This window comes from Ursus arctos, unplaced genomic scaffold (assembly GCF_023065955.2).
Source record: "Ursus arctos isolate Adak ecotype North America unplaced genomic scaffold, UrsArc2.0 scaffold_18, whole genome shotgun sequence".
Lineage (NCBI taxonomy): Eukaryota > Metazoa > Chordata > Mammalia > Carnivora > Ursidae > Ursus > Ursus arctos.
Genome location: NW_026622852.1, coordinates 30,889,339 through 30,912,369, shown reverse-complemented (window position 1 = coordinate 30,912,369; position 23,031 = coordinate 30,889,339). Strand labels below are relative to the sequence as shown.

The following is a 23,031-nucleotide window of genomic DNA, read 5'->3' as shown; positions in this document are numbered from 1 at the left end:
AATTAATAAAAATTAAGTAACTTGCTCCAAATAGCACAGCTGCTTAGCAAGAGCCATGATCTCCAAATCAGTCCCCTTTTCCTACATCAAGCGGGTTTCCAGCCCTCTGTGTCCTTTCTTAAAAGTTGTATTTTTCACTAAAGAATTAGAAAACATACACAAAAACATCCATCAACACACACCGTATTTTGCTAAGGATAAATTAGCTTAGCAAGAACAAATAATCACAGCACATTAGCCAGTAAAATATTTTGACATGGTGTGATCACTTACAAGTTTGATAACAACAAATATTTGCTACAAAAGGCACTCTAATATACAAATGGTTTTTATTCTTAACCATGAATGTGTGATTATTTATTAAAGCATTATCCCATATCCCACTTAACATTAGAAAAATAAAGTAAAAGTTATTACATGGATGGAAAGCTTTTAAGGGACATGGCATTGTTTAGAGTGCTCAAATCCCTTCCCCATCTTAAAACACACCATTATGAAAATTACTAAGAGATGTTTAGCCCCTGAAATCTAAACAGCAGGCCAAAGGTTTTCTTCACATAGGGTAGCATCTGTGCTGAGGCCCTCTTGCTCCCTCCTCACTCCCTCAGAAACAATGCCCCTTCAATAGCCCAAAGGTACAAAGGTTGTCTGGCAGGCAGGCGAGTGGATCCCGGTGGCCTTAAGTCTATCCTCTTTCCCCTCCTCCTCCTCCCCCTCCCACTCCCCACCAGGCCTCTTCTCCCGCCCCCTTGGTTTAGTGAAGACCAGTGGAGAATTAAGAATTGATAGAAGGCTAAGTTAGCCAGGCTGTGGCTTATGATCACTACCATCTGCTAGGCCAGCTCCAGGAGGACCCACCCACCCCTAAACCAGACCTGGAAGCTTCTCCTTGCCCCAGGGCTCCTCTGGGACCCCTTTTGAAAGGAAGAAGGAACTTTACTGTCCAGATACCCTCATTGCCAGTCACTTCCATTAGAGCCCCAGCAAGCTCTTTGTTTCCAGGAGCCGGCGGGGGGGGGGGGGGGGGGGGGCGGGGGGGGGTCTTGGAGAAGGGGAGAGGTCACTCCCTCGCTCCCGTTGCTGCCAATCTCCAGGCCCTCCCGCAAAACATACAAACAGGCGCACAGGATCATTCCCTTTGAACAGGTTCCCTCTTTCCACACCACCTTAAAAACCCAGGGTCACACCTAGCTACACAGAGGCACTTCCTGAGATCTAATTACCTCTTTCTATACCCAAACCCTACACAGGATGACTCCCTAGCTCCCTCCCTCTGAATGGACACAAACGGGGTTCACTCCAGGACTTCCACCCTTCTTCCTCAATGCATACCCCAGGGTATATTCCCGAGCCCCACGGAGAACGCACAAATACACAGGGTCATTTCCTGGGCCCCGAGACTTTCCCCTGCTCACATCCACAGATCCCGCGGTCACTCCATGCCCCCAGAGTCCACCTCTGAACCCAAAGGACATACACACACACACACACACACACACACACACTTCTACCATCGTCAATCCACGTCCTCTGGGCCACCGTTCCCCTTACCCACAGGATCACTCCAAGACCCCAGTGTCCTAAGAATCTCCCCAGCATATGGTCACTCCCTTGGCTCTCAGGCTCGGGCCCCCCCCCCCCCCGCCCCTCACCGTCTCTGTCTCTCTCTCTCTCTCTCACACACACACACACACACAATCCCTGCCTCCCCTGAGCCTTCACAACACAAACACGAGCTCCCCCGTGCACACCCACGGTCACACCAGGAGCCCCGGCCGGCTTCCCTCGCGGCGCGGGGTCCCGTCCCCACCACCTCACCGCACGCCGAGCCGCTCTCGCCCAGACACTCGACACACATGGTCGCACTCACGGCCACTCCCCACGCCCAACGCCGGGTCCCGAGCCCACAAGGCACGCTCGCGCCCTGCCCTCCGCCCTCGTTCAACCCCGGGCCCCGCTCTCCCGGAGCCCCGCGCCCCGGCCTTTCCCAGCGGGGCCGAGAGGACGGGGAGGGCGGCGGCAGCGGAGGGAGGGAGGGGCCGCAGGGGCGGGCTCCGGCCGCTCCTACCTGAGCAGTTGATGCTCTTGCCTTTGCCGCCGGGACAGTCCCCGCCGCCGCCGCTGCCGCCACCCGGGGGCTGGTTGGACGCGCGGCTCCCGGGCAGAGAGACGGCGAAGAGCAGAAGCACCGACGTGTAGCAGCAGAAGGCGAGCGGGGGCGCGGCAGGCAGCCGAAGCGGCGCCTCAGCGGCCGCGGCGCCCATGGCTGGCGCCCCTGGACGGCGGGAAGCGCAGGGAGCCGCAGGCCCAGGGCATCCAGCCGCGCGCCGGGAGCCCCGCCGCTGCCTCGGCACCTCCTAGCAGCCGCGCCGCTGCGCCCGGGAGCAGCCCCTCAGCATCTCGGTCCCACCCGCAGCGCCCGCCAGGCCCTGGCCCGCCGCGCTCGGGACAGAGTCGGAGGGTCCGGGCGCGTGCGAGGGTCGCGGGCGCGCGAGGGTGCGCGCGAGGGTACGAGCCCGCGTGGGGGAGAGCGAGGCTGGGGGCGTGAACGGGCGCGCGCGCGGCGGGCGGGGGTCGCGGGGCGGGGGCAGGCCCAGCCCCTCACTCGCGGCTCGCCTTCCCTTTGTGTCCGCGGCCGTCGCCACCGCGTCACAAAGACCCCGGCCCGCCCGGTGAGGGGCGCGTGACAGAGCCGCGGGCGGGAGGGGTGGCTGCGACCCCGCCCCGCGCACACCCCCAGCGCCCGCGTCGGCAGCTCCGCCCCCGCCCGCGGCCGGCGCCGCCTCCGGGGGAGCTATTGTTCCTGCGGCGGGGCTGGAGCGCCGAGGGCGGGGGTCGCGGGCGCTCCTCCGCGGGGCCGCGGGGGGCTGGCGGACGCCGGGGATGCTCCGTAGGTACTACCCTGACAGACATTTTTGCCGCCCTTTGCAAGTGGTTTTGAAGCATTTCCTTCGCCCAGCAGCAGGGCTGGGAGAGAAGAGCAGGTGGTCCAGTATACATCTATTTTCTAGGTGAAGAAATTAAGCCGAGAAGAGGTGAAGGTGACTCGTCCAAGGTCGCATACCAAGAAATGGACAGGACTCGAATTGGAACCCAAGTGCCGACTCCAACTGTGCAGTTCTTAGAGATGGGGTAAATGGCTAAATTTCTAGGCTCCTCGCCCCCACACCTTTCCTACATACACCAACTGAATTTAAAATACGGTTTTAAAAGTCTGTATTGCCCTCTCCCACTACTAACAGCCAATACAGAGAGAGGACTTGCCTTATGCACGACCTGGACGAAGCTCTTTACGATCATTCTTTCCAATTCTCTTTTACAGCCCTGCAAGGGAGTTTTCATTCTTATCCCCATTCCACAGATGAGGAAGTTGGGACCCAGAGAGGTAAAGTGATCTGACTCCCAGTCCAGTGCTCTTCCTGTCACATCATGATAGATGACACCCAGCCTCAGGCAGTAAAATTATGGACTAAATTGTTTGAAGGTCCTCTGCCTTTTTCATAGATCATGCTGCTTCTCACCTTGGAATTTTTTAAATCTCATTGAAAAATTGATAAATTTGACTCAAAATTTTAAGATGTGTGAAGAGCCACCACAAGCAAAGCCACATCAGGGAAAGTATTTTCAATGTGAATAAGAGACAATATACTTAATATAAAGAATATAAACCAAGAAGAAAAAGTTGACATAACAGAAAAATGAGAAACTGACTTGTCTTTTTAACATAAAATACAGACTATATATATATGAAAAGATATTTAAACCCATTAGTAAGAAAAGGCAGATTAAGACCACAAGATTTTTTCTTCCTGAACATGATTAACAATAGTTAAAAGAATTAACAAAACCTAGTACTATTAATTTATACATTTTGGGAGGGCAATTCAATTATATATCAAAAACCTTTAAAATATGTTACCCTTTAAATCTAGGAATTCCATGTATTGGAATTTATCCTAAAGAAATCATTGTACGAGCACACAAAAAATATATATATATGGATGTTCATTATGACTTTTTTTATAGTAGTAAATATAATCTAAATATCCATCTGTGAGAAATATAGTGCCTCTTTGTACAGAGGAATATTTTGCAGCTTTATTTATGATGATAACATAGAAAAAGGCAGGATTCTGATGAGTATAAGAAAATCCTATATTTTTAAAATATACATGTGTGTATGTACACGTCCCTAGGGAAGAAGTCAAGAAGAATATACAGCTATATAGTAACTGTGGTTAGCTCTGAAAGGTGGGCTTATGAGTAATTGGCACTTGTCCTTTATATTTTTCTGTATTGTCTGAATTTTTTTCAGTGAAAATTTTTATTGTTATAATTTAAAACTATTTTCTTTTATATTTTCAACATGCTTTTTATGCAAATTCATACATTAACATTTTGTTAAGATTTGCCTCAAACCTCTAAAGTGTTAGCAGTGGCATGGCAATTGTTACAATGAAAATTCAGCTTCTGGCTTCTAATTCAGGTGTGATCCTGAGTTCCTGACTCCTAAGCCACAGCTAAAGGCTCCTTCTCAGAGCATTCCTTCAACAGCTCCTCTGCTCATCTTGACCCCTACTATGCTTCTTTCCCGCCCTCTGTCTTGGCTCTCCCACCCACCAGTATTCTGCCTTTAATTTTCATTTGACTGCTAACCATAGCCCAGGCAGAAATACTAAGAGGAGACAACCCTTAAATAAAAAGCAAAAACCCTGTGGCCATAAAGCAGAAATTAATTTACATCTGCATCTTTCTCCAAATTAGGTAGGAAAAATTCAGCTCAGATTTTTCAAAAGTCATCAAGTTGAAAAGGACTCTACTTCAGAAATAGGATTTCTCTGACCTCAATCATCCAATCTCAGAGAGGAAAAAAGATCTTACTGGTCATCTAATACATCCCCCATCACATGCTTTAATATTGGTGACCCCAAAATGTTAGAAAACAAAAGAGTATGGGACTTACTACATGAAAAACACCCAGAGAGTTTTAAAAGAACGTAGATCTGTGAACACCACTCCAGACATGCTTTGGGGAGGGGGGTACGCAAGTACCCCTTATTTATATTAAAGTTCTCTAGTAACTCAGATGCACTGCCAGCTTTGGAAACCCCTGACCTCACCTTGATCAGTCAGTTATTGCTCCATAACAAACAACCATAAACCCTTAGCAGTGTGCCACAATAAGCATTCATCTCTCACAGGTCTGGGGGTTGATGAATCTAGGCTAGGCTTGGCTCAGTGGCTCTGCTTCAAGCTGCAGGTCCAGCTGGGCTTGACTCCTGTGTGCAGGTTGAGCTCCGATCTTCTCAAGTATTATTCTTCTGGGGCCCCAGCTGAAGGGGCCCAGCAGCTGCCCAAGGGGAACTCTTATGAAATTGGCAGTGGTGCAGGGGGCATGCCCAACTGTGCAAGCATTTTTCATACCCCTGCTTGTACATGTCTGCTGACATCCCACTGACTAAGTCAAGTCTCATAGCTGAACCCAAAGAAAAGGGGTAGGGAACTCTATTCTGGAGGTGAGTGAGGAGTGAATAGGGAGTGAATATTTTTGAACAATGATGTATCAGAAATCCTATACTTGAATGCCATTATTTATGCTCTGTTGAATGTTTTCAGTTCTGGGGCGCCTGGGTGGCTAAGTGGGTTAAGCGTCGTACTCTTGATTTCAGCTCAGGTCATGATCTCAGAGTTGTGGGATCGATCAAGCCCCAGGTCAGGGCTTAAGATTTTCTCTCTCCCTTGCCCTCTGCCCCTCCCCAAACCCTCCCTCTCTTTAAAAAAAAAAAAAGAATGTTTTCAGTTCCAAGTAACAGAAAACCCAACCCAAATTAACTTAAAAAGAGATTTATTGGCTCAGATTTAAAATTAAAATTTTTTTAAAAAGCAAAAGGTAGTGCGCCCTCTCTTATGAGTTGGTTTTTGTCTTCGGTAAGGCTTCGTTCATGGAAAACATTGCATTCCTTCAAGAAATCTTTTTGAGTATGCCCTGCGTGCTAGGCACCACAGTAGCCTTGGGGGCAAGAGATAATTCTGCCTTACTGTCTTGGGGGGAGAGTGGGAGGACCTCTGAAAATTAACGATGACAACTCAGTGTGATAACATTAAATAGAAATGGAGAATGGGGGTGGGGGTAGGAGTAAATGGCAAATCCTCCTCCACACTCCCAGGCTGGCCAAAATTCTGGCTTTTCTGGACCTCCTGCTGCAGGGTCTAGCTGCATAATGAAGCCCCGATAAATGGTAATGAGACAATTTGGGACTGACAAATTGGCCCTGGTAGGAGAGAGTCACAGCACTTGAGCTTAGTCCAGAAACACTGGAATGATTTATGATGCAGCACTGACACAAGCCTGGGATTGACCTCTGGCCCATCTTGGGAAATTGGACCCCCCCCCCCAAGAGAAAGCAGTCTTTTCAAAAAATGGAAAGAATGAGTGAAGTCATTCATTAAGTTTGTATTGAAGGCCTTCTCCTCCCTGAAAACATAATGGTGAACACAACAGACCTGGTCCCTGTCCTGATGAAGTTTGCAGTCAAATATTAATCAACCGATTATACAAATAAAAGTGAAATTGCAACAATGTTGATAAATGCTATGAAGGGAAGGGTCAGAGGTTTACCTGTTACAGTGACATTTATGCTAAGATCAGAAGGTTGAGTAGAAGTTAACCAAGTGAAGAGAGAGTATTCCAGGCAGAGGGAACATCGTGAGCAAATGCCTGTGAGTAAAAAGGGTCTGAATGCCAGCCAGTGTAGCAAAGACAGAGAACAAGGTCAGCTTGTTTTAAACTTCATTCATTGATTCAACAAATATTTGCTGAGGACCTACTATGATATAGGCACCATTCTAGATGCAGAGAAACAGCAGTGAATAAAACAAAGTCCCTGCTCTCATGGAACTTATAATCTAGGGAGAAGACCCCATAACAATAATACTGGTGGGAGAGATCAGGCCATAATAATAGTAACTGTAATTCACTGAGGACCTACCACATCCCAGGTATTGCCAGCCACTTTGTATCTGTTGTCACTAACCTTCCCACCCACCCTGTCGGTAGGCATTATTTCCACTTTATAAATTAGGAAACAGGTTTATGAGGTTAAGTGACAACTCAAACCACAAAGCTAGAAAGTTGGAGTCACCAGACTCTCAGAGCTCCAGAGCTCCACCACATCACTAACATGAGCGAGCAGCTAGAGACATCATCATCATACAAAATGGAGCAAAGATTGGCACCAGTAAGATGACAGCCACCAAGAAGTGTGCACAAACAATCCTGAGCCCCGCGCCAGCTTGTCAGGAGACTTTTGTCTTCTTGTGATCAGTCAGGGATTACAGTAATGTGATTACGTTCTTGTAATTACAACTCTGGTTGAAAGCACTGTGATTGTTACCCACATCCCCTTAATGGTCCTCAATTACATAGATGGGCAGAAGCCAAGGAGGCAAGGGTTACAGATATCTAAACAAAAAGTGCTATGGGGATCCAGCGAAATAGCCTCACTCTGTCTGGAGAAGAACAGGCGTCACCACTATAATTCTGCCAATTTGAAAAGCATCTCACCCAAACAGTCTCTATGAGTGGGTAGGGAGACTGAGGAGGCATCTCTGGGTTTCTCTGCAGGTCTTCTTGTCATTCAGTTGTTTGGTATTGCTCTGAATACAGAATTATGATTTTTCTCCATCTTTCAGCAAATGGAAATTTTCAGCTGCAATTCAAAAATTTCTCCAAGGGCTTAACTCATAAAGGATTGGACCAAAGAATTAGCTTCTCTGACAAAGACAATCACACATAAATGGTAGTAAGAGGTATAGCATAGTAATTAAGAGTGTAAGCTCTGGAACCAAACCATCTGGTTTTGCATCTTAACTCTGCTGCCTTCTAGCTCTATGACCTTGGGCAAGTTACTTAACTTCTCTCTGCCTCAGTTTCATAATCTGTAACATGGAGATAAAATTTCTATCTGCTTCATAGGGTTATTGTAAGGTTAAAATGGGTTTGAGTGGGTAAAATTCTTAGAATCATGCTTTGTACATTGTAAGTACTCAATAAATAATTGGGTAGGAAAAGTAGTGGTGAAGTAAGCACATAATAAATGCTAACTAGTATTAGTGGCAATAGCCATTAACTGCATTTATATACTAGGCTAAGAGCTTCATGTGTATTATCTAATGTCATGTTCCCAAAAACCTAATGGGGAAGGTGCTATTATTATCCTCATTCTGTAGCTGAGAAGACTGAGATTTGGAGAGGTTAAATAATTTGCCTAAGGTGACACAGAGAACAGGCAGCCGGACTGGTACTCAAATCAAGGTCTGTCTGACGCGAGAGCCTATGGTCTAAAACAAAGCTCAAAGAGTTAAAGTCAGCAGTCAAAACAGTTCATGTGAGCTGGCTGGTTGCTAGAGAGACCTGCAGGAGGGCGGCCTGCTGACAGGCAGAGGCAGCCAAGCTCCTGAGAGGAAAAGTGGTGACAAATAGCCAGGTGGGTCAAAGGGAAGGACACGAGGTTACAGCCAAGAGTCTGGGAACTTGAGAATGGCATCCACTGAGTTAAGAACCATGAAAGAGAGAAAGCAAAGAGCTAAGTACATAGAGAAGTTAGAGTGAGTTCAAAGGAGTTAAATAATGACACTTTACCACCATGTATTTAAGTATGTCAGCTTGCCTCTGTATGTATACATATGTATGGAACATATGTCATTTGCCTGTGTGTGTACATATGTAATGAATGTATCAGCTTGCCTCTGTACATATGCAAAAGCACCAAGCATATGTCATTTTATTCTCTGTGTACATATGTAGGGAATGAGTATATATCAGGTTGCCTCTGTGAGAGCGCATATGTGTGCATATTTGAGTGTGACAGCTGGGCTCTGTGTTTGTACATGCACGGTTACATGTATGTATCTGTGTACCGTATATAGCAACTCATCTGTATGGGTACATGTGAGCTTAAATTGAGTTAACTGTTTTCTAATTCTCCTTCCTTGGCTCTTAGTTGAAAAGTATTTCCTACAATCTGATGGCCTCGGGACTCAGCATCAGGGTCAATACAGTTAGACTTGGCACTTAGTCTGGGTTCCTAATTAAGGAATTTATAAAGGTGAAACAAAGACCACATTCTGAAGCTGTTTCTCTCAATACAGAACAATCACAATAAGACTTAGGACAGCTCTGGTAGTGGTGGTTTCAACAACAGTGGGAGCAGGGAGCAAGACAGGGTATGGAGACTGGTGATAGTAGCACCATTCATCCCACATTCATCCACCAGTGTTTAGGGATTGCCAGTTATGTGCCAGGCAACCACATTAGCCACTGAGGATGCACAAGTGAACAAGATAGTAGTCCAACAGGGAGTCAGCCTTTAAACAATTACAATTGTGAAGGGTTTTTGCAAAGCATGTGTGAAAGCATCAGACAGGGATCCCTCACACACCAGGGGTGGAGGGTGTCAAGGAAAGCTTCTCCAAAGAAGTGATATGTAAGCTAAGGCTGGAAGACTGAAGAGTTAGAAGGGAGTAGAAAGGGAACAGTATTCCATGAAGAAAGTTAAGCATGTAAAAATGAAAGAATATGGCAAATTTAGAAGCAGAGAAGGCAGCTGTGGCTAAAGCTTGGGAAAGTGAGGAGGCGAATGACATAAAGAATAAGGTTGGAGACGTCAAGAAGCACAGGCCAGATCACATGAGGCCTTTCAAGCCAGAACAAGGATTCAGACTCCATCCTAAGATTATAAACAGGAAATTGCGTGCTCAGATTTGTGTTTTTAAAAGATCACTTAGTTAAAGGTGTAAGCCATAAGGTATGTTAGTTATATCTCAGTGATGCTATTGAAAAAATCACTTGGGCTGCAGTGTACAGAGTGGATTGGAAAGGCACAGTGTACCCAAGAAAACCATGGGAGAGCTATTGCACTGGTCTAGGTGAGTGATGATGGTGGCTTGGACTAGGAAAGATGGGAACAGGTAAATAAATTAGATTAAGGGGGGGAAATCAACAGAATTTGGTGACTGACTAGATGTGGGGAGAAAGTGTCAAGCCACGGTTATCCCTCGGTTCAGTGGCATTTACTAAAATAGCCATTTCTGGAGAAGAAGCAGGTTTGGAGAGAGGGTGATGAGTTCAGTTGTAGGCTCACTAAGTCTGAGTGGCCAGTGAGGCATCTGTATTGAGCCAGTTGGATTTATAAGTCTGGTGTTCTTAAGAGATTTATATTTTTTTAAGATTTTATTTATTTATTTGACAGAGAGAGAGTGAGCACAAGCAGAGGGAGATGCAGAGGGAGAGGGAGAAGCATGCTCCCCACTGAGCAGGGAGCCTGATGTGGGGCTCAATCCCAGGACCCTGAGATCATGACCTGAGCCGAAGGCAGATGCTTAACTGACTGAGCCACCCAGGCGCCCCTCTTAAGAGATTTACACTGGACATAGAGGTATGGGAGTCATCAGAGGATAAATTAATTGAAGTTATGGAAGTGGGTGTGATGACTTCAAAGTGTAGGAGATACCATAAATGAGAAGAGGGCCTAGGTTGAAGCCCTGAGGAACTCCAATGGAGAGAACTATGAAAGAACTGCCAGAAAATTAGGAGGAAAATGGGGAAAGAACAATGTCACGGTGACCAAAAAGTATTTCAAGAAGCAGGACATGATCAACTGGTCAAATGCTGCTGAATGATCAAGCAAAATGAGTACTAAACAGTGTCCAATGGATATATCCACTTGAAGTCATCAGTGATCTTAGCAAGAGCCTGTTAAGTGGTAAAGCGGTAAGGGTAATATCCAGATTAGAGCATGTTGAGACATTAAGTGGGAAATAGGAAGTGGAGACAGAATATTAAGATAGCTTGGCTGTGAAGAGAAACAAAGCTAGAGGTGACTGTGGATGGAAGAGGGACTTTTTAAGATGAGACTGAACAATATTTAAATGATGATGATGGGGCACCTGGGGTGGCTCAATCAGTTAAGCATCCAACTCTTGGTTTCGGCTCAGGTATGATCTCAGGGTCATGAGATCTAGTCCTGTGTCGGGGTTGGGCTCACACTGAATGTGGAGTCTGTTTAAGATTCTCTCCCTTGGGGCGCCTGGGTGGCACAGCGGTTGAGCGTCTGCCTTCGGCTCAGGGCATGATCCCGGCGTTATGGGATCGGGCCCCACATCAGGCTCCTCCGCTATGAGCCTGCTTCTTCCTCTCCCACTCCTCCTGCTTGTGTTCCCTCTCTCACTGGCTGCCTCTATCTCTGTCGAATAATAATAATAATAATAATAATAATAATAATAATAAAATTAAAAAAGATTCTCTCCCTCTTCCTCTCCCTCTGCCCCTCCCTGTCCCCTCACACTCCTCTCTCTCTCTCAAAAAACAAAACAAGACAAAACAAAAAACCAATGATGATAAAGATCCAGTGGGGTGGGGAGAGTTGAATACACAACACACAGTAAAAGATAATCAGTAGTAGGATGAGGATAATTTCAAGACACTTGAAGGGGTAGAATTCAAAGCAGAGACTGGAGGGATTGACTTGAAAGATGACACTTTCTTTGTAGTAAGAGGGAAGGTAGAATGGAGGCTGACTCAAGTGGGTTTGTAGATATGCTATTAGATATTGAGGAAATTCCTCGATCTTGGCTTTGATGTTCTCAAGAGAAAAGGAGGCAGGGGTGCAGTGGGGATGGTGGGGGGAGGGCGGGAGGGTCAAAAGGTAGCTTAAGGCAGCTATGGCCCCACTGTGATCCCCATCAGCTCCCTCTTAGCCTTTCTAACCCAATCTTCATTACCATCATTGATGTGGGCAATTGCATTCTCCCTATCTTTTATACAAAGTTAGTTTTTTTTTTAGCTGATCTAAAACATGCAATATATGTAATAGACACTTCAAACCAAGTACCCTCGCCCTCCCTCTCAGCCAGACTACTGGCCATGTCCCTACTATAGAGAAATTTTGGGTCAGATTTGGGAAGAGTGGTCACTGATGTTAAGGGGAGAGAAAATATGTGTTTTTCCCAGCAGAGCTCAGGAGAGATCCATAGCACCAGAGGCAGAGACCAGAGAAGCAACCTGAAGCAGGAGTGCTTAGGGGAAGGAAGTTAGGAGTCCTTTCTCTCATGTGGGCATTTATTAACATTGGCAGGGGGGAAATAAAGAAAGAAAGAAAAAACTACCCCTCTTACTACGCACCTCCAGCAGAGGGGTTCTAAGGAAGATAGCTCCTTAAGAAGGTTGGGGTAACCAGTGTGAACTAAATCCAGATTTTTCTTGGATCTGGCGTACCTCATTTCCATATGAATGCTGGCAAATGGTCAAGACTGATTTAATCATAATTTTGCAATCCCCATGAAATAACTAATCAGAGTGATGATCATTTATGGATGCTAAAACCATTGGGTGGAAGTTTGTTGGGGACAGAATACTCAGAGTCTTTAAGTATCACCCCACAGATAACTTATTAAGTGAAAAAAAAGTAACTTCGTAATGGAGAGACTTAGCAGATATTGCCTTCACCAGGTGATCAAATTTAGCTTCCCCAATGGTGGGGGCAGCTTTCGACCACATGACTCCCAAAATTATGTAATGAGAAGTACATGACATTATCTACATGACAGTCTTGTCAAAGAAGTTTAACCTGAATCTAATCATGAAGAAGTAATCAAATAAATCCAGCACGTGGGGCACATTGACAAGGCCTGGACTTAAAAGAAATTTAATGTCATGAAAAACAAAAAGGAGAGAGGTTTGTTCTAGATTAAATTAGACTAAAAAGACAAAAACAACCAAATGCAATAAACCTTGATTGAATCTGAGAAAATCAACAGCAATAAAAAATGTTCTTAAGGCAACTAGAGAAATTGGAATGTAGACTACACATAGATGATATTATTGAGTTAATACCAGTTTTCTTAGGGGTGATAATGGGATCATGGTAATGTAGGAGCATGTTCTTATCCTTAGTCCATGCATGCTGAATAATTTAGGGGCAAAGTGTCATAATATCTGCAGCTTTCAAGTGCTTGAAAGAGAGAAAAGCTGCTAACAATTGGTAAATCTAGGTGAAGAGTTAAAAAAAGGATTAAAAAAAAACCTCAATGCGTCTATTTCTTCATTACTTCATCTAACTTTTGTTTTTGCCATGACCTTGCGTAGCTTTATCCTTATAAGCATAAACTGTGCTTCTTAATGTGCTAAATTAAATTAGATTGAAATCTTTAAAAGCATCATAGCAAGAAAATTGCTCTGCAAAGCTTTTTAGACATAAAAGAACTTCTAATTTGTGTAGGAGTATAAGTGAAGATATGGTAAAGTGGGAGAGAGAGCCACAAAATAATAAAAAGAACACTTTTCTAGGAGACAGAGCACCTTTGGGTCCAGCACTTAACCACAGGATCTGTTAGATTCCTTGTCAGCACTGTGGGGCTCATGGTAGTGCCTTCATCATCCTGCTGTACAGGGACGGGAGAAACAGGATGTGAAAAGGCTTTATCAACTGGAAACGAGTATGCACATGAAGTGATTTGTGTTATCACGCCATGGTGATGCCCTATTAGCAGTGGTTCTGGAATTTTATCATACCTAACAAGCAACTGGGAAGCTTGTTAAAAGTGTAGAATTCCAGGCCAGCCTGCAGGGATTCTGATTCAGTAGGTCTGGGTTGGGCCCAGAATTTGCTTCGTGCGGGCACCCCCAGATTCTGTGCTGTGAGGGTTCTGAAAACCACACTTAGGTTACCTTGATCTAAAATCCTTGCTACTCGATGTTTGGTCCATGGACCAACAACATCACTAGCACCTGGGAGCTTGTTAGGAATGCAAAATCTGGCTCCACCCCAGACTTACTGAATTAGAATGCAATTTCAACAAAATGCTCAGGTGATTCCCGTGCACATTAATATTTGGGAAACACTAATCTACATGGCCAGACTGATGGGTGACCTCTCTTTTTTGCCTTGGTCCTGATTCTCAGCTTGCTGTCCAACAGAATTGGACTACCACCTTTGCTGTTGCCGACATCTTTAACCTTACTTAGCTCTTCTCTCTGCTTCTCTTTGTTTCTGGCTCCTCAGTGGTGGCAGATATTTGATAAACATAACCAAAGTTGCTTATTTTCTCCCATGCTGTAAATAGACTAACTAAAGCATACTAACTAGATATCTAAACCTAGTTGAGCTGTTCACTAGGTATGTGATTGGTTTTTCTTTTTTATTGTGCTGACATAAAATCTACCATTTTAACCATTTTTTAATTTTTTAAAAAGATTTTATTTATTTATTTGAGAGAGAAAGAGAGTGAGAGAGAGCATGAGCAGAGGGGAGAGGGAGAAGCAGGCTCCCAGCTGAGTAGGGAGCCCAACATGGGGCTCCATCCCAGGACCCTGGGATCATGACCTGAGCTGAAAGCAGACACTTAACTAACTGAGCCAGCCAGGTGCCCCCATTTTAACCATTTTTTAAAGATTTCATTCATTTGAGAGAGAGAGCGAGCACGAGTTGGGGGAGGGGCAGAGGGAGAGGGACAGACTCCCCACGGAGCAGGGAGCCCATAAGGGTCTCAATCCTAGGACCCTGAGATCATGACCTGAGCTGAAGGCAGATGCTTAACCAACTGAGCCACCCAGGCGCCCCCCATTTTAACCATTTTTAAGTGTACAGTTCAGGTATGTGATTTTGAACAAGTCGCTTAACCTCTCCAATCTTCATTTCATTCTCTTTAATATATAGATGGGTGCCTCAGATGGTTGAGCATCTGACTCTTGGTTTCAGCTCAGAGTGTCAGGGTCTTGAGATCAAGCCCCGAGTTGGGGTCTGTGCTCAGCAGAGTCTCCTTGAGATTCTCTCTCTTCCTCTCCGTCTGCCCCTCCCCCCTCAAATAAATAAATCTTTAAAAAATTAAATATAGATATTACCGATTCCTATAGAATATTTTAAGAATTAAATGAAATAATATACAAATGTGCCTAGACCCACAGATGTTCAATACTACCTCCCTTCCTTCCTTCACTTGAAGTAGGTTTCAGACACCCCTGGTTTTACAACAGATGTCATCTACGAAATCAACTGATAAGAATTTTTAAAACATATGCAAAAATCTACACATTATTGCCTAAGGGCAATTTGTAAAATAGAAGTATTCTATAATCTATAGAATTGGGCAATTTGAAACAGCTAAAGGAAACTACGCAATTACATTTTGTTAGGAAAATTACATTTTGGGAAGTAGCAACCCTTTTTTGCCCATTATATAGAAGTTCTTGTATTGACTGTACTTAGATTGTTTCAAAACTATTTAAGTCCAATCATTATCCTAATATCAATAACTTCTACAAATGGAGCTTTCAACCTTGGGACTTGGATGCAGTATTTGAATTCCATCTATGAAGCAGGGTTCCATGGTGTAATGGTTAGCACTCTGGACGCTGAATTCCATTTATGTGCACGTTATCTGTTAAAGAGAATGCTAAATTGAAAATTTGGGTTACATGCAGTAAATTGAGAAGATTAGTTTGAGAATTAGACTAATGAGAACAGGGAAAGGGAATTTAGAGAGCCTCTCCTCCAACTTCCTTATTTTTCAAACAAGGAAATTAATATTGAGAAAGACCTAGTAACTTGTCCTCACTCGTATGATGAGTTACCAGCAAACCTGGGACCACAGCCCAGGTTCCAGGAGTGTGTCCTGGTGTCATTTGACTTTGAAGAATGGGTGACACTTCAGCAGCATGGGTGATGGGAAGGGCTTGTAGAGAGGCTGATAGCATCCAGCTAGAGGGATCAATGGAAGTAATTGCACAGAGCCAGGCTCTGAAACAGAGACTGATGGGTGTACTCAGGGAGTGCCAGAGAGGGGAGACTGCAAGGAGAGACTAAGATGAAGTTCTGTGATGTCAGAAGAGAGTCTGGGATTCTCTTGTAACACAGCATATCAGAAGAGATACTTAAGGACTCCTTTTTGTAATTTTTAACTTTATAGTTTATATGACTCCTCCATATTTGTATTCTCATATAATCACTATAGCAATCTTGGGAAATAGATATTATACGGATTATAGTCTGATATTCAGGAGGTCATGTTCTTTGCAAAACTACAATTTGAACTTAGGCTCTGAATAGAAAAGCTGTGTATTATGATTCTTTTTTTTAAAGATTTTTTTTATTTTTAAGTAATCTCCACACCTAACATAGGGCTCGAACTCACAACCCCAAGATCAAGAGTTGCATGCTCTGAGCCAGCCAGATGCTCCATGTGTATTATGATTCTTAAAAGCATGAGCTCCAGAGCCAGGCCACTTGGGTTCAAATCTCTGTGGTCCCATTTAGAAGCCATATGAACTTGAGAGAAAAAAATAATGACTAAAACTTAGTATTTATGTGCCAGGCTCTGTTCTAAATGCATAGAACTAAACACATACTACTCATTTAAACCAACATCCCTATTACTTATTATCATCACTGTTTTAAAGCCTTCTCTCCCAAAAGAGAGACGAAGGAAAGAAGGAAGGGGTGCCTCAGTAGAAGATGGAAACCAGGGACACATTTCTTCCTAGGTGCTCTGCTCTTTGATTTATTATATTATCTCAACTTCTTGGTATTCCACAGGTCCCCTTTGATACTGTGGCAGACTAGATTGTTGTTCAAAATATTCACCTCTTCCCCTCACCTTCTTAGGAGGACTCTACTTCCCTCCCCTTGACTTTGGCCAAGGACACGTTAGCAGATTTAACGCTGAAATTTAAAATGTGTTTCCACAGTCGGGCTTGTCCTCTTGTACTTCTGCCATCACAATGAGAAGAGCTTCCCCTGAATAACAGCTCCTGCCCCTTCAGTCTGGGGCTCAGAGTGACCACATTAGAGTAGATCTGCCCACCTACCCCCCAGACTTCCCAGTGATTGAGTGGCTGGCCTGACCACCCTCCAGTCCTGCAGAGGATCTAATACTAGCACATTCGAAGACACTCTTTGAGACTCAAGAATAAGAATCTAGATGCATATGCCCCTCACCAGCAGAGCGCCAACCTCTGGGCTTCCGTCTTGGTTACTCTGGAAGCTGAACCAGAAGATGGGACAAAAAACTGAAACCTTAACTTCTACATCTACTACAGTATTGTCTCTATAACAAGTATCCTTTTTATCAAAAATAACCAACTTCCTAAATAACAGGGCTTGGAATTTTTTTCCCCCAACAAGCCCATAAAAAGAAAACTCAAACCAATTAAATCTCTTGGCAGTTACCAGGAGTTAAGAAAGAGAGCCCATGTTTATGGACAGAGAACCTCCCACTCTGAGCCCTTTAATGAAGGTACATGGTTGGTCTTACACACACACACACACACACACATACACACACTGGCAGTGCTGTGAGGGCATTTTGCAAGTAGAACTAGAGCTTCTGATCCTCTCATTCAGAAGAAGCGTGATCACCATTCTGTTCATTCCAAGGAGTGGCAACAGTGAGAGGACCTTCACACATAGTCTGGATATCTGGAGAATATAGGATTAGAACTTTTCCACCTAGTGATGATAAACGGCACTGTTAGGGTAACAATCAGCTTGCACACGCAACAGTTATAGTGGGTAATGGAGGTTCAATAGATATGTTCTTTAAAAATCTTACTTCAATCACTCTTCTATAAATTGGATCTCATTCTAAATGCACCAAAGGGCTGTCGAAGAAAATGTCATGTCGAAATTGTTCACAAAGAAAATAATCCCACCCTTGGATCCGTTATGGGAGTTTTCTATACTGGGTGTTCCTGAACCGCAGCGTACCTGGGGTACCTCCCCTGGAAGGCGGCTTCTCTACAGGACGGCATCCACATCACAATGACAACAATAATGTTAAAATGCTTTACATCACTCTTTATTTCAAAAGTGCTTTACTAACATAGACTAATCTTCACAACATTTAAGGGAGGTAGATAAGTATTACACCACTTTCACAGATGGAGAAACGGAGGCAAAGATTAGTAAATTGCGTTGAAGGGCATAATATATGGCACGATTAGGAAAAGAATTTGTTGCTGTCACGGATCACTGGTGATCTTTCCCATGACTTCTGAGTCCCACCAACACAAAAGTAGCAGATGCAGCCCGGAAGCAGGTTGTCCACAGTTTGGCTGGTCTAAGGCTACGCTGCACCTTGTTGATACCAGATGAAGAACGTGCTGCCCTTTGGCAAGTACTTCCCTCACACACGTTCTCACATGACTCCGCCTCTAAAACAGGGGAGAGTGGGAGCTGTTGTGGATGCAGAAGGAGGGGCTGGAGGAACAGTGCCCGGAAGGCGGAAGACAGAAAATATGAAGTGGTATCAAAGCAAGAGCGAGGAAGAACAGGAGGGCCGGCTGGAAGCAGCCCAACAGAAGGGAATCCCACAGCAGAAAAGAAGTGTCACTCCATTTGAAAAGCTCAGACATCCAGAAATGCTATTAAAAGGGTACTTCTTAGCAATGATATTACAGAACCACTCCTCGTGGCTTTGCCAAATATAATTATCAGGTCCTTCTGACATTCCCAGGAGGCAGAGCCATTCCTTTCCCCTGGTCCAGACCAAGTGCTGATGTAATTGACCTGACACTGCAGAGGCTGTTGACAACTCAAATGCACTCTGCCACCACGCCACCTCTCTCCCTCTATTCTCTTTCTTCTTCTAAAAGAAAAGAAAAGAAAAGCCAATGCATTTTAAGATTCTCTCTGCAAAATTCCTCAAACAGTCCCTAAAATTCTGTTGCATAATAGGGTAGGATTCCATGTTTGACTTTTGTAAAGGGGCTGTGATAGGCACACATGGGGATTACCAGCCCCTCTCAGCCAATGCCCCTTTATACAACATGGGACACTAAGGAAAGAACCTTTTCTGATCTTTTTAGTGCAAAGCCATTATAAGAGATGGTGACATGCACCACCAGCTGCAGTGGAGGTACTGGGGGCAGAGACAGCACCAAATCAGGGGGCGCTAAAGTGTCAGGTGGACAAGGAGAAGAGGCAGAAGTCAGAGCGGAGAGGGGACAAGCCAGGCAGAGATGGGTGGAGGTGCTCGCGTTTGAGGCTAAGTGGCAGGCAAAAGCATTAGTTCCTCTTTCGGCTTCTCCGGGGTTGGATCAGAAGCAGAAATGCATTCTTTCTGCCTTTTTTTCAATGGGCAGCATTATTCTTTCAGGCATCTGGGTTTAGCAACTCACCCCTCCTCTCCAACAAAAGCAATCAACTGCCAAGCCTGAGTCCCTCTCTGCAGTGCCTTTCACCTTGGTCTCCCTCAGTCTGACTACAGCCTCCTCTAAACCCTCCTATCATCTCGTCCTAACCAGGGCCAGACCCTCCGACCTCACCTCCCAGACTCCAGTCTTCTCTAAACTCAGTTGCACCTTCTTGTCTTCCTCCTGGAGCACGGTGCTGATCATGCTACTGCCCAATTTGGAAATTCACCATGTTCTCACTGCCTCCCAGTTTTGTGTCTCCTCATCTTGAATCTTCAACAGGACCTTGCACTTACTGAAGGTTCTCCTCTTTCTGAATCTCCATCTGTCCAAATGCCAACTCCAAAGACTTAGCTCAGATGCCACCTCCTCCAGGAGGCCTTCCTTCCTCCTGGAGGAGGTGGCATTTGCTCTGAGCTACAGATGCACTTGAAGACATGCACTAATGGAGGAAATGACAGCTGTGTAGAAGTCTTACCTCCCCTGCTGGGCTGTGTCCATGATTTGGCCAGGTAGGGGATGGTGAACAGTCTTAAAATGTGTCTGTTCCCTATGGCACCTACCAAGAAATGCTTTTGCATTTCCATCTTGGGTAAGGAACTGCTCAACAGTGAAATGAACATATACCTGTCCATGAATGGAGACACCAAAGTACACTATAGGTGTGATCTGGCTCTCAGGATAAAACAAATCCTTGATATAACTTTGAGGGATGGGACAAGTGCAGACAGGTGGGACTATTTGTTTTGGAGTCAAGAGACCTGGAACTGAGCTTCTGCTTTGCCATTTACTGGCTACTGGTCTGGTACCAGATGGTTCTTCTCTGAGCATCACTTCCTCACTTCTGCATGACCTCACAAGATTAAGGATCAAATGAGACATATCTGTGAGCTCTCCACCACTGGTTCTCAATCCCAGTGATGTTGTAATCTCCAGTAAAGTTTTCAAAAAATGTAGAGGACCAGGCCCCAACCCAGGTCAACAGAATCAGAATCGTCTGAGAGTGGGACCAGGTGGTACTAATTATTTATAAAATACTATTTCTAATGCATAGCCCAGGTTGAAAACTGTTATAAACTCATAAATACCATTAACAGTAGAGCAAGGTGCTTTAGGCTTCTGGTTTCATTATCCTTTATTTGGTTAGGAATTAGTTCCATGTTTTTGTAGTTTCATTATGTGTGTGAGCATTTTTTGTGTTGTGTTCTGCATGGTTGTTTGTGTGCTTAAGTGATCAGTACTGAGAGAGGATAATATCCGGCACACTGCTGTACACAAGTGTACCTGACCCAATTTGGGGGGGACAGGGGGAGGATGATGAGTAAAAACTTCACAGAGTCCTCTGGAACCTTGCTACACAGAAGTGTGGTGACCAGGCAGTCAGAACTGGCACAACCTGGGAGCTTGTAAGAAATGCAAACTCTCAGGTCCCACTCCCGAAGCCGCATGTTAACAAGATTTCCAAATGGACCAGAACGTGAAGCAAAACAAAACTTCCCTCCGTTCACATCGGTGTTGAGGGCCTGCTGTTCAACTGCCCTTGTCCTGAGGGGGTGGGAGGGCATGAAGAGTCAAGTCCTGTCCCCCCAAAAAACCATTTAAGCTTGGGACTTCATCCAGATGTGTCTTGTCTAAAGGGTCGATTTGTTAAAAACTAAATGAGGAACACAAACCCTTACAAAAGGATCCTTCCTTTCGAAGACTAGTCTTCACAGCTTTCCTTCGAATTACCAGTTCGTCTAAGATATTTGAAATATGATCAGAGTAGAGAATAAATTGATACCCACTTAAGTTTTATGCAGGGCATCCATAACATGTATATGTTTATCTTACTGAACGTAGAGTCCCCAGGACCCAAATTCCAAAATTATGAGGGCAGGAAGCTGAGCCCATGCAGTAATCAATTCTTCCCTGTTGACCCTCTGGACAACTGTGATGTTAGCGGTACCCTCCAAGGCTATGCAGACCACACCACAGTCAAGGAGTTGTAGCAGATTCCGAACATTATCTAGACCAAATCCTTGCCATACAGACAGGAAAGACCAGAGCCACAGATTAAAAGGAGTTACCCCAGGCACACAGCACGTTGAGGCAGAGCCACGATCTGAATTCAGGTCCTGACTCCTAGCCCTACACTCCCTACATAGCCTCTGCCACACATACTTTTCTTTCCCTACCACATGGCCTTGACATTTCACACTCAGAAACTGCTGACCTGCCTTGGCACATAGTGTCACTTCGCTTGTTCCAGCGACTGCCGTGCCCAAAGTCCCAGAACTGTTTTTAACACCAGGCTACAGGAGAAGCTCTATCACAACTCAACCAAAATATCCATTTGCCAATCCATATTTCCAAATATGTTGGCAATGGGTTCTTAAGGAGCCCAATGCCAACTGTGCAATGCAAACTACATAGCATTACTATTAGCTAGCACCATGAGCACGGTGAGGAAAGGGCCTTTCTTTCCCTAGGTGGCTGGAGATTAAAACGAGGGCACCCGTTAACTCAGTAGCACAAAGTTGGGAGGACACTACAGAGGGAAAGCAAAAATGAGCACAGTGGGGGAGGCAGCACCTTTAAAAAACATAACACGGTGTGACTATAAAATTGCAAGTCTTATCTTTTAATAAAACAGACATGACAGATTGTAGAAATCTAAATGAACGTGTCTCCCTCAAAGCAGTTACAGCCTTAGTTCCAACTAAGTACCACTGGTGGAGCCACTATTTGAAGCTCCTCTTTGGGGAAAGGCCTTAAAAGGCAGTTTACGAGCCACGTTAGAAAACATCCTCCCAAATGCTGGACTGTTTAAAATCGGGAAAGCCACTCAAAGAACGACACTGAAAACAAAACAAAAATAAGAACAAAACAAGAGGTGCTGTGTGTGTGGCTCTCAGGAAAGTTCCGTAAAGACCTCCAGCGAGTTCTGAGCAACAGCCCCACCACTGCAGAAGCAACGTGTGGCCTCCCGGGTCTTTCAGGCGCTTTCAACAGCAGCACGTTCATTTGGGTAGAAAAGTCCTGCCATCCACTTAAAAAAAAAAAAAAAGAAAAAGAAAAAATTCAGCCACACTTCTTTATAGTCACACTAGCAATCTGGTTAAAAAAATACAACAACACTCGTACATGGTTCTCGTATGAATTCTAATGAAGAGACGTTACATTCTGAATTCTAGCACTCGTCGTGATCATTTTCAGGAGACTGGAACAGCTTCTTTGCCACTGAAGGGGGACACGGGGTGCGGCCGTTTACCTGAATGTATTCTTAAATACGTGACTACTACCGCTCTACGTTTCCTAGTTGTAGCTCTGTTACAAATTCCTGACCGCCAGTTCAAGTCCCGGATCGGTTATAGGGGAGCCGCCCCCGCAGTCTTAGGGTGAATTGGGAAAGGGCCGGTTAAATGAGACAGGCCACTCCTTGGTGAACGTTTGTAGTTTTCTTTCCCAATACATCTTCTTTTTATTGAGAACTTCCATTTTTATCCTGTGCTCCTCCTCTGCCATCTCACACTCCCGCTCTATCTGCTGGATTTTGGCCACATGCACCTCGTTCATTTGTATCAGCTGCAGCTGTAAGATGGACATTTGTTGATGGTGTTCTTCCTCATGCATCTTTTTTAAAGCACCTTCCTGAGAGGTTTTGCTCCTGTAGTGTTTATTGGCTGTGATTCTGACAGCTGAACACGAGGGTTCAGGTTGAGAGGTCCCCTCACACACTGGAAAATGTATGAACTCTTTCTCATCATCGCACAGTTCTCTATTTGAAACAGCAAATGATTCTGAAAAACAGTAGCAGAAAACACACGTTCAAAGATTTTACAGGCAGAGAGTAAATCGATTCT

General features: G+C 44.8%; 2 protein-coding genes and 1 long non-coding RNA gene across 9 annotated transcripts in view; 1 reads left to right on the top strand and 2 right to left on the bottom strand.

The window, feature by feature from the left end:
- TMEFF1 (transmembrane protein with EGF like and two follistatin like domains 1) overlaps nucleotides 1-2,699 on the bottom strand; it is a 75,580-nt gene extending 72,881 nt beyond the window's left edge. For 2 of the 3 annotated variants that reach the window (XM_044386779.3, XM_057313625.1), the window contains exon 1: nucleotides 2,069-2,699. In XM_044386779.3, the coding sequence (XP_044242714.2) occupies nucleotides 2,069-2,264 (196 nt within the window). In that variant the 5' untranslated portion in view covers nucleotides 2,265-2,699. The remainder of the gene's footprint in view (nucleotides 1-2,068) is intronic. The other variant, XM_026506125.4, reaches the window with a different exon arrangement.
- LOC125283233 (uncharacterized) overlaps nucleotides 2,044-23,031 on the top strand; it is a 22,068-nt gene continuing 1,080 nt past the window's right edge. Inside the window, exons 1-3 of one of the 2 annotated variants that reach the window (XR_007190922.2) lie at nucleotides 2,044-2,508; nucleotides 3,012-3,132; nucleotides 3,323-3,385. This is a non-coding gene — a long non-coding RNA (uncharacterized LOC125283233). Of the gene's footprint in view, nucleotides 2,509-3,011; nucleotides 3,133-3,322; nucleotides 3,787-23,031 lie in introns of those variants that run through there. The other variant, XR_007190921.2, reaches the window with a different exon arrangement.
- MSANTD3 (Myb/SANT DNA binding domain containing 3) overlaps nucleotides 17,831-23,031 on the bottom strand; it is a 25,977-nt gene continuing 20,776 nt past the window's right edge. For 3 of the 4 annotated variants that reach the window (XM_026506129.4, XM_044386782.3, XM_044386781.3), the window contains exon 3: nucleotides 17,831-22,968. In XM_026506129.4, coding sequence (XP_026361914.1) covers nucleotides 22,562-22,968 — 407 coding nt within the window. In that variant the 3' untranslated portion in view covers nucleotides 17,831-22,561. The remainder of the gene's footprint in view (nucleotides 22,969-23,031) is intronic. The other variant, XR_008959941.1, reaches the window with a different exon arrangement.